Here is a 17,350-nt window from a genome sequence, read left to right as displayed (position 1 = left end):
AGCAAGTGTTGACACGTCGCTGTGACAGGCAACAAAACAAATGCAAAGCCAATTTCAAATCCCCGCCCAGAGACGAGCCTGACATACTCTAGTCATGAGCTGTGATTCCCTTACACCAGACAAAGAAGTAGCAAACGTTTAAAACTAATGGGCAGACGTTGTTGATGGTCCCCTCTGCTCGGACAGGTCACGGCCCCACCCCCGCTCACCTACTGTCCCATCCGGACAACCCGCCGTCTTCGGCGGGCGCTTGGGTGAATCCCGTTCCGGTGTCCGGGTCCCAGGAATCCGAAAACACAAACTCCGAAACAAATTGTTTCTTATTTTCCTTCCTTTTATTCTCAAGGCGTTAGGTTCGGAAGAGCAAACTGTTGATAATCATTACTAGCGACACACTGACACCGCGGGACTTTGGGAAATGCATCCGTGACAGGGCGTTGGGATCCAGACTAACTTCACTTCTAGGCTTCCGTGTAGGTAGCGGTTTCAACATAACAAACAGCCCGAGCTGTTACTGACGAACCACCGCCGAGTCAGATCAGGGAACATGGGGGTCAGGCCACTGAGAAATGGATCTGTGACAGAGGTACGGGAAAGGACACATAAAGGACGAGGTTGAGCTAAATTGACAACGGGTAGTAGAGGGAAGCCTTGCCGAGCCTGCCCTGAGAGTGTTTGCTGAGATAATGTAGAGGAAACTTCACTCTGTATCTAAATTGTGCTATTCCTGACCCGAGAGTGTAGGATGAGTGGAAAAACTTTGCATCTAACTTGTGCTGATTGGTGCCCTTATGGTCTTTGGGACATTGCGGAAAGAACTTTGCTCTTGAGATAACCCATGCTGGTTAATGCCCTAGGAGTGTTCAATGAGAATGTAGAGAGAACTTTACCCTTTATCCAGTTCATGCTGGTTATTGCCATCAAAGTATTTGATGGGACATTGTAGAGACAAGTCTACTCCATATCTGATGTATGCTGAAGGAGTGTTCCATGGGAAAGTGCAGAAGTTTACCCTGAATTTGCATCTGAGAACTTGATGCTGGTCTCATTCGTTGCTTCATTTACTGTGGCAAAAGCCAGACAACTTGGTTAAAAGAAAAAAGATCAAACTCCAACTGGCAAAACCAGTACATCAGCATGAGTTATTGGGGCAAATGATGATACATCAAGGGATGAGTTCAGTGAACCATTAATAGGACTGACTCCTGTGTCCTGAATCAGAGTTCTCAGAATTTGCAGCATGACCCCTCAGTCTGTCCTTGGAGTGTCCTACTGCTGTGTAAACTTTTCCTGAAAAGTTTTAACTAAGGGTTTCAGAATCTCTGGGACACTGTTGACTGTATGATAGAGGTAACATTCAAATTCTTGCCATGCTTTTCCTTAAACGTATGCTTGCAATGGGTATATAAAACAATCCTAAATTCTATATTAATATTATATTGTAATGTCTTATTGCAAGAGAAATTACTGCTGTTGAGATGTGGAACCTATATTTACTGATACAGTGTTGAATTACTGAATAAAACTTATTGTTTCTATGGCTTCTTGTGATCATTTAATGGGATGATGGTGAGCATGTCGTTTCCCTAATTACGTTCAGGGGTAATTGAAAAGGTGAACAGTGTCTGAGGTATGACGAGACTGCAGGTGTCAGAAAGCTGAAATAAAAACAGAGAATACTGGAGATACTCAGCAGATCAGGCACCATCTGTGGAGAGAGAGAGACCGAGTTAATGTTCCAGGTTAATGATCTCTCATCAGAAGATGCAAGGTCATCGACCTGAAGCATTAGCCCTGTTGCTCTCTCCTCGGGCTACCTACGCTGTGATTTCCATGTTTTCTGCTTTTTGTGTAATGATCACTGGATGGGGACCTGGGATTGGCTGGGCTGGGATCAGACCATACTCTGGAGCACCCAGTGAGCGCAGCATGGGGCACTGGCTCCAAGTACATTGCCCCCCATGACCCCTCCCCTTCAACCCTCATGCTCCCCTTCACCCCTCCCTCCCCCTCACCCCCCACACACCCTCCCCTTCACCCCTCACACTCCCCTTCACCCCTCCCTCACCCTCTACCCCCATCCTCACACTCCCTCTCCTTCCCTTCCTTCACCCCCTTCACCCCTCCCTCACTCTCCCCTTCACCCCCTCCCCCTCACTTCCTCCCTCACCTCCTTCACCCCCTCACCACCCCCTCCCTCACCCTCCCCTTCACCCCCTCCCTCCCTCACCCTTCACCCCTCCCTCACCCTCCATCCCCATCCACACACTCCCTCCCCTTCACCCCTCACCCTCCCCCTCACCTCCTCCCTCATCATCTTCTTCACCCCTCCCTCACCCGCCACCCCTCCCTCACCCTCCCCTTCACCCCCTCCCCCTCACCTCCTCCCTCACTCTCCTTCACCCCCTCACCTCTCCCTCCCTCACCCTCCACCCCTCACACACACCTCCCCTTCACCCCTCCCTCACACCTCCTTCACCTAATCCCTCCAGCATCCCTCCCTCACATCCCTCCTTTTATACCCTCACTCACACTCCTTTTCACGCCTCCCTCACACACCCTCCCCTTCACCTGCTCTCAACTTCCTCTCATAACATTCATCCTCAGAATCCTTTTTTAGACCCTCCCTCACAACTCCCCACACACCCCCTGTCTCTGTAACCTCCCCATTCACCCCCCCAGAATGCTTTCCTTCACTCCCACCAAAGCACTGTCTTCTTAACTCTTGCCTCCCTCTTGCACACCCTTCCCTTCAATTCTCTGTCCCTCCAGCTGAACCCCATCTCCTTCCTTTCCCTCTCTGTGTGACCTTCCATTTTTCTGTCTTTGAGTCACAGAGTCAATGAGCACAGAACAGGCCTTTCAGCCCAACTGGTACATGCTGATCAAGATTCCCATCTAAGCCAGTCCCATTTGCCTGCATTTGACCCATATCTAAACCTTTCCTATCCATGTACCTGTCCTAGTGTATTTTAAGTGTTGTTAATGTACCTGCCTCAACCACTTCCTCTGGCAGCTCATTTCATATGTGAACCACCATCTGAGTGAAAAAGTTGCCCCTCTGGTTTCTATTAAATCTCTCCCCTCTCACCTTCAATCTATGCCCTCCAGTTCTTGACTCCCCAACCCTAGGAAAAAGACTGTGCATTCACACTATCTCTGCCCCTCATGATTTTATACACCTCTAGAAGGTTACCCCTCATCCTCCTACACTCCAAGGAATAAAGTCTCTGCCTGATCAACCTCTCCCTATAACTCAGTCCCTTGAGACCTGGCAACATCTTCGTGAATCCTTTCTGCACTCTTTCCAGCTTAATGGCATCTTCCCTGTAGCAGGGCAACCAGAACTGAACACAATGCTCCAAATCCAGCCTCACCAATGTCTTGTACAACTGCAGCATAACATACTCAATGCCCTGACTGATGAAGGCCAGCATACCAAAGGCCTTCTTCACCATCCTGTCTACCTGTGATGCCACTTTCAGGGAACCATGTAGTTGTAGTCCCTCTGGTACTCCAAGGTCCGTTTGTTCTACAACACTCCCCAGGGCCCTACCATTCATTTGTACCCCTTCGATGCACCACATCTCCATCCTGGCCTCCCTCCACAACAGCAGCGGCTGATGACAATTACATGGGATGCTCCTCCTACTACACGATGAATCCACCTCCATTGTCCAGGAAACCATTTCCTGGGACACACCAACTGCCCACAGAGCAGTGGGAGACTGTGATCTGCCAACACCAGGCAGTATTGGGCAGGTGGTTTGGGAGACTCTCACAATGAAAGGATGTCCCCGGGCCTTTTACAGCCACTGAAGTGCACTTTTTGAGGTGCAGTCATTATTATTTTGTAGGAAAGCACAGTGGAAGTCTTAAATAGAAACAGAAAATGCTGGAAACACTCAGCAGGTCAGGCAGCATCTGTGGAGAGGGAAGCAGAGTCAGCGTTTCAGGTTGAAGATCCTTTATCAGAGGCAATTTTGTTCACAGCAAGGTGTTACAAACAACAATGAGGAAGCATCCTGATATTTTTAAGTGAATTCAGTGAAGGGATAGATGCTGGGTCTGGATACTGGGAGGACATCTCTGTTTTTTCCTGAAACAATGCTAGAGAATTTTGTACATAGAAAACAGTACAGCACAGAAACAGATTCTTTGGCCCATGATGTCTGCACTGAACACAAGGTCCAATTAAACTAGATCTCCTACCTAAGGGATCGGACATGGTTTCAGTCTAACATCCCTTTCAGAAGGTGGCATCAGAGTGCAGCTCTCCCTCAAACCGCACTTGGATCTCAATCTGGATTACTACTGGAGTGGAGTTTAAAGAGGCGGTGCCTCAAGAAGGCAGCATCCATCAGTAAGGACCCTCACCATCCGGGACATGCCCTCTTCTTGCTACTACCATCAAGGAAGAGGTTCAGAATTCTGAAGACCAACACTCAATGCTTCAGGAACAGCTTCTTCCCCTCCACCATCAGATTTCTGAACGGTCCATGAACCTACGAACACTACCTTGTTATTCCTTTTTTTTTGCTCCATTTATTTATTTTGTAATCTATAGACTTTTATGCCTTTGCACTGCACTGCTGCCGCAAAGCAACACATTTCACCTCATATGTCAGTAACAATAAATCTGATTCAGAGTTCAAACCATTGAGGCATAAGTGGGACAAAGTTTTGTATTGTAGAGCTTGCTTTCAATTGAAATATAACTCCATGCATTGTTTTGCTTTGAACTTTCAATCCAATTAATTTTGAGGATTTGATATTAAGGGTTACTTTGTAAAATGCCCTTAAGGAAAGTGACACTGCAGTTAATCAACAATTTCTCTTTGAAAATTGTTTAGCTCTTATTTGGCAATGATTCTGTGTTAGGACCTGTTTTGTGGGTGTATCTATCTAAATGTCAGAGATAACTAATTAAAGGTAGTCTTGCTGACTCTGTGGTATCAAATGAACTGACTTTGTTGCAGTGTGTGTGTGTGTGAGAGAGAGAGAAAGAGGGAGGAAAAGAGAGAGATGAGTTACTGACATATTATCCATCAGTAGTAGGGAAAACGTGGGAACCTGTAATTGATAATGTGAAAACAGAAACCCCAGAAAAGAATGGGGACTGAGCAGAGTCATTGTGGATTTATAAAAGGGAAGTCATATTTGACGACCAGTGGAATTCCTTGGGGATGTGATTAGAAGTAGATAAGGAGGAACCAATGGATGTGATATATTAGACTTTAAGAAGGTTTTCCATGAGGTCCTACATAGGTTGGCCAGCAAGATTGAAGTGCTTAAAGTGGGGGATAACATGCTGACGTGGATGAGAATTGGTTCATAGACGGAAAGCAATGGGTGGGAATATATAGATTTTTCTCAGGTAAGCAGGCTGGTTCTTGGCTCTTGCTATTCACAATCTGGCTGAGCGGTCCAAACTTACCGGTTCTAAGTTTGCTGATGATATAAAGCGAGGTGGGCTTGTGAGTAGGGAGAAGGATGAAAAGATGCTTCTGGTGATATAGACAGGCTATGGGAATGGGTGAAAACCTGGCCGATGGAACGTAATGTAGGAAAATGTGAGGACATCACTTCAGAGCACAAAACAGAAACGCGGAGTCTTTTAAATAGTGATTGATTAGGAAATGTTCAAAGGTACAAAAGTTCCCACAGAAATTAGAAATTATAACAGTACAGCACAGCACAGGAACAAACCCTTCAACCCACCATGTCTGACGCCAGTCTAAACCAATCCCATCTGCCTGCACATGGCCCTTATCCCTCTATTTCCTGCCTGTTTATGTCCCTCTCTCGTTGCGTCTTAAACGTTGCTGTCTTATCTGTTTCCACCACCACCCCTGGCAGCACGCTCCGGGCACCCACCACTTTCTGTGTAAAAAACCTACCATGCCCACCTCCTTTAAACTTTCCCTCTCTCATTTCAATGCCATGCCCTCTAGTATTTGACATCTCTACCCTGGGGAAAAGACTTTGACTATACCCTATGGTTCTCATCATTTTATATATTTCCATCAGGTCACCGCTCAGCCTCTGACGCTCCAGAGAAAACAATCCAAATGTTGTTTTCTTTTAGTTAATACATTCCAATCTAGGCAACGTCCTGGTGAACCTCTTCTGCACCCTCTCCAAATAGCATCCATATCCTTCCTATAGCGTGGCAACCAGAACTGCACACAATTTGTGCAAGATCCCACAAACAGCAAGTGATTATGACCAGATTACATACTCCTAAATATACCACCCCACACAGTGGGAGAACTCTGCTGCTCTTATTTTGAACTACTGCGATGGGATTGTTTACCCTAATGGAGCAGGCTGGCTTTGGTTTAACATCCAAAAGAACTCTGGGCTGTGTGACTGTAATAGACTGACCTCAGTTTCTGTGTTTGTTAATTGACTTTGTCTTCACATAAATTCCATGAGAACATATTTTATTCCATATCTCAGATTTTTGGGGAGTGATGTGTACATTCTGTTATTCGAAAGGCCATAACGCAGGGGTCACATGTATTAGGGGAATCAAGGATATGCTGTCAATGACACTAAGGTAGAAGATCATTCATCACCTAATGAGTCTTTAAAAAGGTTTCAATGTCCATATGGCCAAATCCTTATTCTCATGTTCTCATGAAAGGAAACAAGTTGTGTAATGCATCAGAAACAATCTATTGTTCAAAACTGATTATTCCCCCAGTGATATCTCAATCAGCGTGATTCTCACGGCCACTTTCTTCATTTGTTTAAAACAGTGACTAGTTGTTGCTGTATTCTATGCGCATGCGGAGGGATGGTTGGTCATGTTGTATGTTCAGGTTTCAACTTGGGCCAAAACTTCATTGCAGCAGCAGTTAAAGATTCAAAGTTCAAGTAGTGTCCCAGTACTAAAATTACTCTACCTCTTTGCCAAGATTTTGATCATCTACCTATTATCTCCTAATGTGACTTAAAGTCAGTTTTTATTTGTTATGACCCTATGAAGTGTCCTATGAAGATTATCTTAAGTATACAAGTGCAAACATATGAACACAGTGTAAATACATTTTGTTCTCAAAGTCTATGTTGCTGGCTGCGGCGGATGTGTAATTGCCATAAGCAGCTTCAAATATGCCTGTGGGGAAAATGCAAAGTAAAAGCTGTTTGTTTTCATTCATTGCAAGAATTTGGTGACTACATATTTCTAAAGGGCATTCATGAAAAAACAAGTTAAATATTTTGCAATGTACAGGCATGTAGGGAGCAAATCTTTGCAGATACGTTTTAAAACATTGATACCACCCTGCAACTTCCCTCCCACAGAAACAAGTGCCCTTGCTTATATTTGACCTTAAGGAATAAGCAGCTTTTGGTTTGCAGTGTTGATTCTTGCCATAGTGGAAACCTCAGTCATTACTGTTTCTCAGACTTTGATAGATACTTACTGCACCTCAGCTTGGTTTCTGTGAATGGCAACACACCCATTGTGACCTCAAGCAGCCTATTTCCATGTGTGTTCCAAAAATGGGTCACTGTATAGTGATCAGGAGCAGAAACTGTGTAGATTCTACACTAATTTTGTTCAAGGTGCTGAGCCCAATTGGAGTATTGTTCTTGGAACCCTGGATGAGACCCAGCAATTTAATCCGCTAACCGAGGACTATCTTAAATAGGTCTGCTTTAGCTCGTCAGTAGAACAAGACAGAAAAAGATTTGTGTTTATATTGTGCCTTTCATATCACTTCCCAAAGCAGCTTATTGTCAATGAAGCACTTGAGAAGTGTGTTTACAACCATAATGCAGAAAATATACAGTCAAGTTTCACATAGCAAGCTCCCCATGTTGATTGAGAAAAATGCTTGACAAGACACTGGGAGAACTCTGCTCTTCATCACTATAGTGACACGTTCATATTTCTCCATCCAGGATATCTGGAAAAGCTGTTCGATAGCTCCTCTGACGTTCCCCAGTGCTGCAATGATATAAGATGAGATCATTATTTATTAGTCACATTTACATGAAAACACACAGTAAAATGCATCTTTTTGTGTTACTGAGAATGTGCTGGGGGGCAGCCCACAAGTGTGCCACTCTTCCGGCGCCAACATAGCATGCCCACAGCTCTTGATCCGCATGTCTTTGGAATGTGGGAGGAAACCTGAGCACCCAGAGGAAACACACGCAGACACAGAGAGAACATACCAACTCCTTACAGACAGCAGCAGAATTGAACCTGGGTCGCTGGTGCTGTAATAGCGTTACGCTAACCGCTACACTATTGTGAGAAAGTGGCACCCAATGTCAAGCCCATGGCCCTGAAGTTAAGAGTCTCACGCTCTACCGGCCGAGAACATCGTCCTGAATATCTGCACTCATTTCTCTGGGAATGGGATTTGAATGTAGGAATTCTCTGGTCCCGAGATGACATAATGACCCACAGAAATGGCAGTGGACATGACTATAAAGGGGAGCAGCAGAACCACATTACAGCATCTGAGACCTGGAGAAGCTTAAGAAGATTGTAGAAACGTGGGTCTAGAGATTCAATGGTTGACAGGTGTTTCTCGTGTTCAATTGAACTGAAGTGTAAAATCAATGGCCAAGTGTAATCAGCCTTTCCATGCACACACCATGCACATCTACAAATTCAGCTGCTGGGATCCATGCCTCTACACATGATTACCAGATGCACTGCAGTGATGTCTACTGGTGGGACACACGTTTGACATTCTGGAATAGTGAAATAAGCTCACACACTGAAGAAACTGTGTAATCTGGAATGGAACAGGCTCTAACAGGGAAGAAGGTCAAGGGGTCAATCCTTACTTCAGCCTCTTTGTTAGGACACACACTATCAGAGACAACTCTGTGCAGTTGCTTGTCGGTTAGGCCACATGGCTCTGATATGCTAGGTAAGGCCTTCTTTCTTTTCTGGGGAGGGAGGGTGCAGAAGCGCAACCTTCCATTGCTTCCCCAGGTATGCAGAGATGGGTGGAACCTGCTGCAGTCTCCTGGTTCAGGCAGTCTCACTGAGGGTTTACTTCAAATGCCTTGAGGTTTCAGTATCCAGTCTTGAGATTGTGCATGGTTATGTATGACCTCATTGAAAGCCCAGGATTTGCGATACCACACGCCTGGCTTTCTGCGTATGGAAATTGTTCCCTTGAGGTCTTAAAGGAACTGGTGTTGGTTCCTGTGCAGGACACATTTCTATGTCAGGCCTTGATAATTTCAGCCTTATGATGTTTGAAGTGAGCTTATAGAGAAATACACAAATTAAAAAGCTTGTACAAAAAATACTTCAAACTGTGATTGTAGGGCAAAGGAGTTCAGGTTCACATCAATAATGGGTAAATTTTAAACTGATTTCAAGAAATTTTAATACAGCCATGCTGAACTAGGCAGACAGTGTTAAATTACACCGTTGACACTTGGTGTTCCAGTCTTAAGATGCAAGCAGTTTATTCATGTGCTGGAAGAACTCAGCTGGTCAAGCAGGATCTGTGGAAAGAGAAACCAGTCAATGTTTCAGGTCAGTGACCCTTCCTCAGAACTGAAGACCTTCCTCAGAAATGTTGACTGGTTTCTCTTTCAGCAGATGCTGCTTGACTGGCTGAGTTCTTCCAGTGTTTCAGATTCCAGCATCTGTCATTTTATTTGTTTTCCATTTCTTCTGTATCCTGTCCCCTACAGTTGGGCTGAAGTTCAGACTGCATACAAGTCCTTCTTGCACTCTCTTGACCATTCTTTGTCTCCATCCTCTGTAAACTGCTTCATTTACATTAACTGACTTGTCATCCTTCAGGGATTGATATGATTGAAAGGTTGTTTCACAATATTCCACTGCCTCACAGTTCCAACAACCTGTGATCAATCCCAACCTCTTGTGTTGTCTGCACATCCTCATGTGACTGCGTGGGTTTCCTCCGAGTGCTCCAGTTTCCTCCCACACCCCAGAGGCGTGCAGGTTGGGAGGTTAATTGGCTGGTGTGGGTGCATGGTAGAATCTGAGGGTGGGGGGGAAGATGTGATGAGAATGTGAGAAGTGAGATGGGCCAAACGTGGGCAAATGGGACCAGCTCAGTGGGCACCATGGCTGGCATGGACGAGTTGAGCTGAAGGGCCTGCTTCCATGCTGTATTACTCTACGATTCTAGTAGTGGATTATTGTAAATGGGTAGTTTATGGTTGTTATGAAAGGCTGGCTGCCTTTCTTCTGCAATCTAATCCATACCCTGGAGAGGGCACACATGGTGCCCCACCAGGATACTAATGTGCCTCCTGCTACAGGTGGGCACCACAGGAAATGGAGTTGATAATCAAATCATGATTTAGGGTTGAGGTATCCTGAACTCGACGGTGAGTTGTCTTCCTGCAACCACTGCAGTCATACTGTTCCCACAGATCCATAAAGATGCTCCCACAACGTTGTTGATCAGGGGTTTCTGGATTTACCCCTGGTGTTGATGAAGGCATGGTGATGGAGGGAAATCAAGGGTTGGTATTCCTGTGTGCCTCCTGCCCATGGCAGGTGAGGTCATGGGTTTGGGAGGTGATTTTAGAGTAGCTTAGACACATAACAGCAGTTCCTGTACACTGGTTATGGAAGGAATGAATTTCTGCAATGATGGATGGGGTGCTCATCGAGTGGGCTGCTTTGTCCCAGATGGTGTTGAGCTTCTTGAATGTTGTTGAAGCTGCACCCACCTCGGCGTGGAGATTATTCACTTGATGTGCCTTGCAGATGGTGGAAAGGCTTTGGATTATCAGGAGACGAGTCACTCACTAAAGGTTATCCAGCGTCTGAACTGCACTTGTAGCCATGGTATTTATGTGGCTGATCCAGTTGAGTTTCTGGTCACTGGTGATCCCCAGGTTGTTCTGGGAGTTGCCAGTGGGAATACCATTGAACGTCAAGAGCAGGTGGTGAGACTTTCATTTTGAAAATAGTCAGTGCCTGGCACTTGTGTGGTAGTGATTGTGACTTGTTATTTATCAGACCATGGCTGATTGCTGTCAAGTCTTGCAGATATGGGGTGCTTCAATTTCTAAGGATTTGGTATTGGTTTATTATTGTCACTTGTACCAATTTACAGTGCAAAACTTGTCTTACACACCGATTGTACAGGTCAATTCATTACACAGTGCAGTTACATTGGGTTAGTACAGGGTGTATTGATGTAGTACAGGTCAAAACAATAACAGTACAGATTAAAGTGTCACAGCTGCAGAGAAAGTGCAGTGCAATAAGGTGCAAGGTCACAAGAAGGTAGATCGTGAGGTCAGAGTCCATCTCATCGTATAAAGGAACCATTCAATAGTCTCATCACAGTGGGGTAGAAGCTGTCCTTGAGCCTGGTGGTACGTGCCCTCAGGCTTTTGTATCTTCTGCCTGATGGGAGAGGAGAGAAGAGGGAATGTCCTGGGTGGGTGGGGTCTTTGATTATGCCAGCTGCTTCACCAAGGCAGCGAAAGGTAAAGACAGAGTCCATGGAAGGGAGGCTGTTTTCGTGATGCACTGGGCTGCGTCCACAACTCTCTGCAGTTTCTTGCAGTCCTGGGCAGAGCAGTTGCCGTACCAAGCCGATGCTTTCTATGGTGCATCGATAAAAGTTGGTGAATGTCAAAGGAGACAAACCAAATTCCTTTGGCCTCCTGAGGAAGTAGAGGCGCTGGTGAACTTTCCTGGCCGTGGCGTCTACATAATTTGACCAGGACAGGCTATTGGATGGTCACAGCCCTCTCGACCTCAGCACATTGATGTAGACAGGTGCATGTACACTGCCCCCTTTACTGAAGTCAATGACCAGCTCTTTTGTTTTGTTGACATTGAGAGAAAGGTTGTTGTCATGACACCATTGCACTAAGCTCTCTATCTCCTTCCTGTACTCCGACTCAGCCTACAACGGTGGTATCCTCTGCAAACTTGTAGATGGAGTTAGAGGAGAATCTGGCCACACAGTCGTGAGTGTATAGGGAGTAGAGTAGAGGGCTGAGGACGCAGCCTTGTAGGGCACCAGTGTTGAGAATAATCATGCCAGAGGTATTGCTGCCTATCCCCACTGATTTGTGATTGCAATTGGAAAATAGTGCTGTCACTTTCCTGATGTTCACCCAGCCAAACCCATTCAAACTTGAGTCCTCTGATCACCCACCAGCAGACACATCTTTCATGGGAATTGCTGGATAGTGACATATTTAACAATGAGAGTAATGTCTGTTCCCGTGTCAAAGACCGACCTGAGCCTGTGTCAGTAGAACCTCACTCACACCTGCTGGTGGATTCAGGCTGTGGGAATGAAGGGTTGTGGCCCCACCGGCGGCACATCCACAGATGACCTGTTATGTTGAGGTCTACAGTGGGAACCACCCCCCCCCCCATTCTCTTCCCCCTTCCCCACCACCCCCTCCCTCTTCCCTCTCCCTCCTTCTCCCTCCCTCTCCCCCTCCCTCCTTCCCCTCTCCCCTCCCTCCCCTTCCCCCCTCCACCTCTCCCTTCCCACCTTCCCCCCACCTCCCCTTCCTCTCTCCCACCTCCTCCTCTCCTCCCACCTCCCATTCTCTTCCCCCTTCCCCACCACCACCTCCCTCCCACTCTTCCCCTTCCCCTCTGCCTCCCTCCCCCTTCCCCTCTCCCTCCCTCCCCCTTCCCCTCTCCCTCCCTTCCCTCTCTCGCCCTCCCTCGCCTCTCCCTTCACCCTCCCCCTCCCACCTCCCCCTCCCTTCCCCCCACTTACCCTTCCCCTCTCCCACCTCCCCCTCCAACTCTCCCACCTCCCCCTTCTGCTCTCTCCCTCCCCCCTCCTCCCCCTCTCCCCTTCCCCTCTCCTCCCCCTCTCCCCTTCCCCTCCTCCCCTTCCCCTCTCCTCCCCCTCTCCCCTTCCCCTCTCCTCCCCCTCTCCCCTTCCCCTCCTCCCCCTCTCCCCCTCTCCCCTTCCCCTCTCCTCCCCCACCCCTTCCCCCCTCCCACCAACCCCTTCCCCCCTCCCACCAACCCCTTCCCCTCTCCCTCTCTGCCCCTCCCACCTCCCCCTCCCCCCTCTCCCCCCACCTCCCCCTCCCCCTCCCCCCTCTCCCCCCACCTCCCCTTCCCCCACCCACCTCCTCCTTCCCCCCTCCCCCCACCCACCTCCTCCTTCCTCCTTCCCCCCTCCCCCCACCCTCGCATCTCACTCCCTCCCCCCTTTGCCTCTCCCTCCCCACCCAACCCAACCCAAACCAACCCACCCTGCTGCCCTGACACCAGGGGTGGGGGTCAGCACTGGTGAGGGGAGGGGGGAGGGTTAAGGGGAAGGGGGAGGGGAGCTGAGGGGGTGAGTGTGTGAGGAGAGGGTGAGGGGAGGGGGGAGGGGGGTTGAGGGGAGGGGGGTTGGGATGGTGAGGGTGGAGGGAGGGTGAGGGGCAGAGGGGGTGAGGGGAGGGGGTGATGGTGGTGAGGGCAGGGGGGTGATGGGGAGGGGTGACGGGGAGGTGGGTGATGGGGAGGGGTGTGTGAGGAAGTGGGTGATGGGGAGGGGTGTGTGAGGGGAGGGAGTGATGGAGGGGTTGATGGAGGGGGAGGGGGTGAGGGCAGGGGGGTGAGGGGAGGTGAGAGGGTGATGGGGGTGAGGGCAGGGGGTGATGGGGAGGTGGGTTGAGGTGAGGGGGGTGAGGGGGTGATGGAGGGGGGAGGGGAGGAGGTGAGGGCAGGGGGTGAGGGGAGGTGAGGGGGTGATGGGGAGGGGGTGATGGGGAGGAGGGGGAGGGAGGAGGGGGGAGAGAGGGGAGGGGGAGAGGGGAGAGGGGAGGGGGGAGAGGGGGGAGAGGGAGAAGGGGGGAGAGGGGAGGGAGAGGGGAGGGAGAGGGGAGGGAGAGGGGAGGGAGAGGGGAGGGAGAGGGGAGGGAGAGGGGAGGGGAGGGGGAGAGGGGAGGAGGGGAGGGGGAAGGGGGAGGGGGAGAGGGGAGGAGGGGAGGGGGAGGGGGAAGGGGGAGGGGGAAGGGGGAGGGGGAAGGGGGAAGGGGGAGGGGGAAGGGGGAGGGGGAAGGGGGAGGGGGAAGGGGGAGGAGGGGGAGGGGAGGGAGGGGGGGAGGGGAGGGGGAGAGGGAGGGGGAGGGGGAGAGGGAGGGGGAGGGAGGGGGGGAGGGGGAGGAGGGGAGGGAGAGGGAGGGAGGGGGAGGGGGAGGGGGAGGGAGGGGGAGGGGGAGGGGGAGGGGGAGGGAGGGGGAGGGGGAGGGAGGGGGAGGGGGAGGGGGAGGGGGGGAGGGAGGGGGAGGAGGGGAGGAGGGGAGGGGGAGGGAGGGGGAGGAGGGGAGGAGGGGAGGGGGAGGGAGGGGGGGAGGGGAGGGGAGGGAGGGAGGGGGGGAGGGGAGGGGGGGAGGGGGGGGGAGGGGGAGGAGGGGGAGGGGGAGGGGGAGGGGGAGGGGGAGGGGGAGGGAGTCACCACTGTCCGGGTTATTAATGAATGAAAGTTCTGAGCTCACCAGCAGATTTACCATCCTGAGCAACAGATTTTCCACTGGAGCTGATGTAAAGAAAGTCATTTAATACACAGCAGTGATTAAAATCACAAAATAGCCAACTACCGCACTGTTAGTTTCTACTTATTTGTAAAAGACAAATTTAATTACGTTAATGTCGAATCTCAGGTTCATAATCACAGAGCTGGTTGGTCCCACAGCGACTATTTCACACCAGGCCGCAGATTCGATAAAATTATTTATCGATTTTAAAAATTCCGCACGGGGTACCGGGGGCGAGGGTTGGTGCGGGACGGAGCCGTGCTGCCCTGGCGTGGCTGCGGCGGGGGGAGCTGATTTTTTTCCGGCGGCGGGGTGTGTGTGGAGTGTGGTGTGGAATGTTGCGGCAGCCCTCGTCTGCCCGCTCCGCTGGCGGACAATAGGCTCGGCGCCCGCCGCCCGCCGCCCGCTCCCGCACCGTAAGTCCGCGCCCCGCCGCCCGGGTCCGCGCCCCGTCCCCGCCGCCCACTCACCCCGCTGACCGGGGGCTGCGGCCTCTCCAAGGGTTGGGTCTGATGGGGGGGGGGGGTGGTTGTTCTGGGGCCGGGGGGAAGCGCGGCCTCCCCGGGCTCTGACATCCACCCCAGCCCCCGGAGCCGCCTCACGGCCGCCGGCTGGAGGTTGGGGGGCTCGGGGCTGGAACACAGAGCTGGGCTCGGAGGCTGAGCCAAGGGAGGTCCCAGCCAGTGGCACGGAAAGTGCCCCCACCACCCAGGGCAGCCGCCTCACCGCCAACCGCTGCTCCACGGACCGCTCGTCTTTCATTACGGTTCAGATTCTTCTCGGATGCTCGCGAACACGTGCCGGTTCATGGAGACCTTTGCTGATGTTTTCTACTTCTGTTTCAGATTGCATGTAAGAGACCGTTGATGCCATCATGTCAAGTAAGAGAAATATATGATTTTTATACTCTTGTGCTTACAATTAAATATTAACTGGTATCGCCAGAGAGGTGCAGGAGTCCAGAGGGTCACTGGAAGCTTTATTTATTTTTGGTTTGGTGGAGACTTTCCAAAAAGTTGTCAGTTCAGATTTCAAATTCTTCCCCATTCCAATTCTGGATCTTTTGCCCTGCTTGGTGATCTTTTATCCATTACCTAGATTGGCAACTGGAGATTCTTGAATCAAGTCCTGGCTGTTTTTATAGAAGTAAATAGTTTGAAACTCCTGAGGCCATTAATATCGCAGTTTGGTGTTAGACTTGCTCTGTAACGGACAAAGACAGTGGGATTAATCTGAAGGAATGTTGTTCACTCCAGTGCACAAACCAAATTGTGCACTAACGTGCACTATGTTGCTTCATCCTTTTGCCAATCGCAGTGCAGATCTGTTGGATTTAACAGTGTATAATTGGTTGCTTGTTATTGTATTTTGTCCAGCTCTTTAATTTCATCCTATTATTTTACTTCCAAGTCCATATTCCTTGGAAACTTCACTTCGTAGGCCTTGTTCCCATTAACATTAAAAGTACGTGGCATGTGTGATTGTAAAGAGTGCAATTCATTTTGTTTCTGATTAGAAACAACGCTTTCAACTATGTTTTGCCATTCCATTATAGTTAAATGTAATGGTGAAGCTTTAATCAGTGAATACCTATAAAGAACAGAAAGTGGCTATTCTTTTTCTGCCTCAAACCTATTTGTTGTCAGTTATCTCTCAGGGTTAAGGATAATCTTTTTGGTAGATGTCTTTGTTCGTCATTCCAGGTGTCTGATCACTGAGCTGCAAACACATTGTTAAATCTTGCAGGTGGCTTTTATGGTGTTAAGACAGTTGTCTGTCCTTTTGTTGTCTATCAACAAACAGAACAAGATAATTTTCCTCAAAGGTAGTCACTGTCTCTGACTGTTCACGGAAAGCCTTGTTTAGGGCCCTTGTCTCCTACTTCATGATATTGATGCCACATCTTTTGATACTTGTCTTGACATGTCTTTAAAGTCTTTCTTTTGTCTCTCGTTTCCATTCTTGAGTTGGTAGTACAGCATTTTGTTTTTGGTCGGCATTCATCAGGCATGTGTGCACACAGTGTTCACTTCAATTGATTCTGGATAATCAGGGCATGAACAGTGAGGACGTGGCCTCTGGGAGGCCTGTGACATTAGTGGAACGGTCCTTGCTGTCTATGTTGAGGGTATTTAAAAGAAACTTGGTGCTGGTGTTCAGGTTTTCCTTGTAACTCGCTCTTTCAACTGTAGAAGCTGTGATTACTGATGCTTTGTAAACTAAATGTCTAGTATCTGTTCTGATGTAGTGGTTATTGAACATCCATTGAGACTGTGGAGGCAAGGCGTAGACAGTGGATTCTGTGCCTAATCTCATTGTACACGTTTGTCCAAAGGGAGGGATGGCTGCCAAGGCCAAGTATTCCTCACGTTCAGTGCCAGCCACTTTTGCTGGGTCTGATGGCTGGGAGCAGGCTGGTAGAGAACTTTATTTTTATCAACACAAAGGATTAGGCTTAGGCTGTTGTAAGCGTATAACTGGAAGGGCTTACAGACATTTTATTCAGAATACAGTTTTGAGCATACTGTAGTTTAGTTATTGTTGCCAATGTTATTTTCAGCATGGAGCTGAGAGAGATTGAAGAGATTGCATTAACATTCGATATCAGACTACATAGATAATGTGCTTGATGGCTTTGGATAAACATTCTCATATAGCTAGATAAATGGAGAAGAGTGTGGGACCAGCATGCAATCCTGATTTACGCCAGTTTGGATTACTTATTACAACACAAAAGGAGACTATTTGGCCCACTGGATCCATGCAAACTATTCATGAGGCTTCTGTCTAATTCATGAGCCTTGCTACTTGCTGCCATCAGAATGTAAGAATTACAAGCATGAATTGGCCAATCAACCCCTTG

General features: G+C 48.9%; 2 protein-coding genes across 5 annotated transcripts in view; one reads left to right on the top strand and one right to left on the bottom strand.

The window, feature by feature from the left end:
* Positions 1-6,440: 6,440 nt before the first annotated feature.
* On the bottom strand, positions 6,441-15,352 carry LOC127583038 (uncharacterized protein C11orf96-like). Of its 2 annotated transcripts, none has more exons than XR_007958196.1 (3): positions 15,214-15,352; positions 14,449-14,489; positions 6,441-7,960 (listed from the first exon to the last, which is right to left on the bottom strand). XR_007958196.1 is itself a non-coding variant. In XM_052038743.1 (3 exons), the coding sequence occupies exons 1-3, from the start codon at positions 15,247-15,249 to the stop codon at positions 7,883-7,885; spliced, it is 411 nt and encodes a 136-aa protein (XP_051894703.1). In that variant the 5' UTR covers positions 15,250-15,326; the 3' UTR covers positions 6,441-7,882. The 2 variants fall into 2 exon arrangements, 1 of the variants encoding a protein (XP_051894703.1); XM_052038743.1 differs by having other exon boundaries at positions 14,958-15,326.
* The window catches only part of smarce1 (SWI/SNF related, matrix associated, actin dependent regulator of chromatin, subfamily e, member 1), a 75,832-nt gene continuing 73,157 nt past the window's right edge, over positions 14,676-17,350 (top strand). For 2 of the 3 annotated variants that reach the window (XM_052038741.1, XM_052038740.1), the window contains exons 1-2: positions 14,683-14,903; positions 15,333-15,368. In XM_052038741.1, the coding sequence (XP_051894701.1) occupies positions 15,362-15,368 (7 nt within the window). In that variant the 5' untranslated portion in view covers positions 14,683-14,903; positions 15,333-15,361. Of the gene's footprint in view, positions 14,904-15,332; positions 15,369-17,350 lie in introns of all 3 variants that reach the window. The other variant, XM_052038742.1, reaches the window with a different exon arrangement.

Source organism: Pristis pectinata, chromosome 25, assembly GCF_009764475.1.
Source record: "Pristis pectinata isolate sPriPec2 chromosome 25, sPriPec2.1.pri, whole genome shotgun sequence".
Taxonomy (NCBI): domain Eukaryota; kingdom Metazoa; phylum Chordata; class Chondrichthyes; order Rhinopristiformes; family Pristidae; genus Pristis; species Pristis pectinata.
This window is presented reverse-complemented; position numbering and strand designations above follow the sequence as displayed.

Excerpts from the sequence above, each read along its gene's own strand:
- LOC127583038 (XM_052038743.1), bottom strand. The coding sequence starts at position 15,249 with ATGAAAGACGAGCGGTCCGTGGAGCAGCGGTTGGCGGTGAGGCGGCTG. Across the intron at positions 14,490-14,957 it reads CGCAGCCCCCGGTCAGCGGG|CTCCAGTGGAAAATCTGTTG; the intron begins GTGAGTGGGCGG and ends TCTTTACATCAG. Across the intron at positions 7,961-14,448 it reads TCAGGATGGTAAATCTGCTG|CACTGGGGAACGTCAGAGGA; the intron begins GTGAGCTCAGAA and ends ATATCATTGCAG.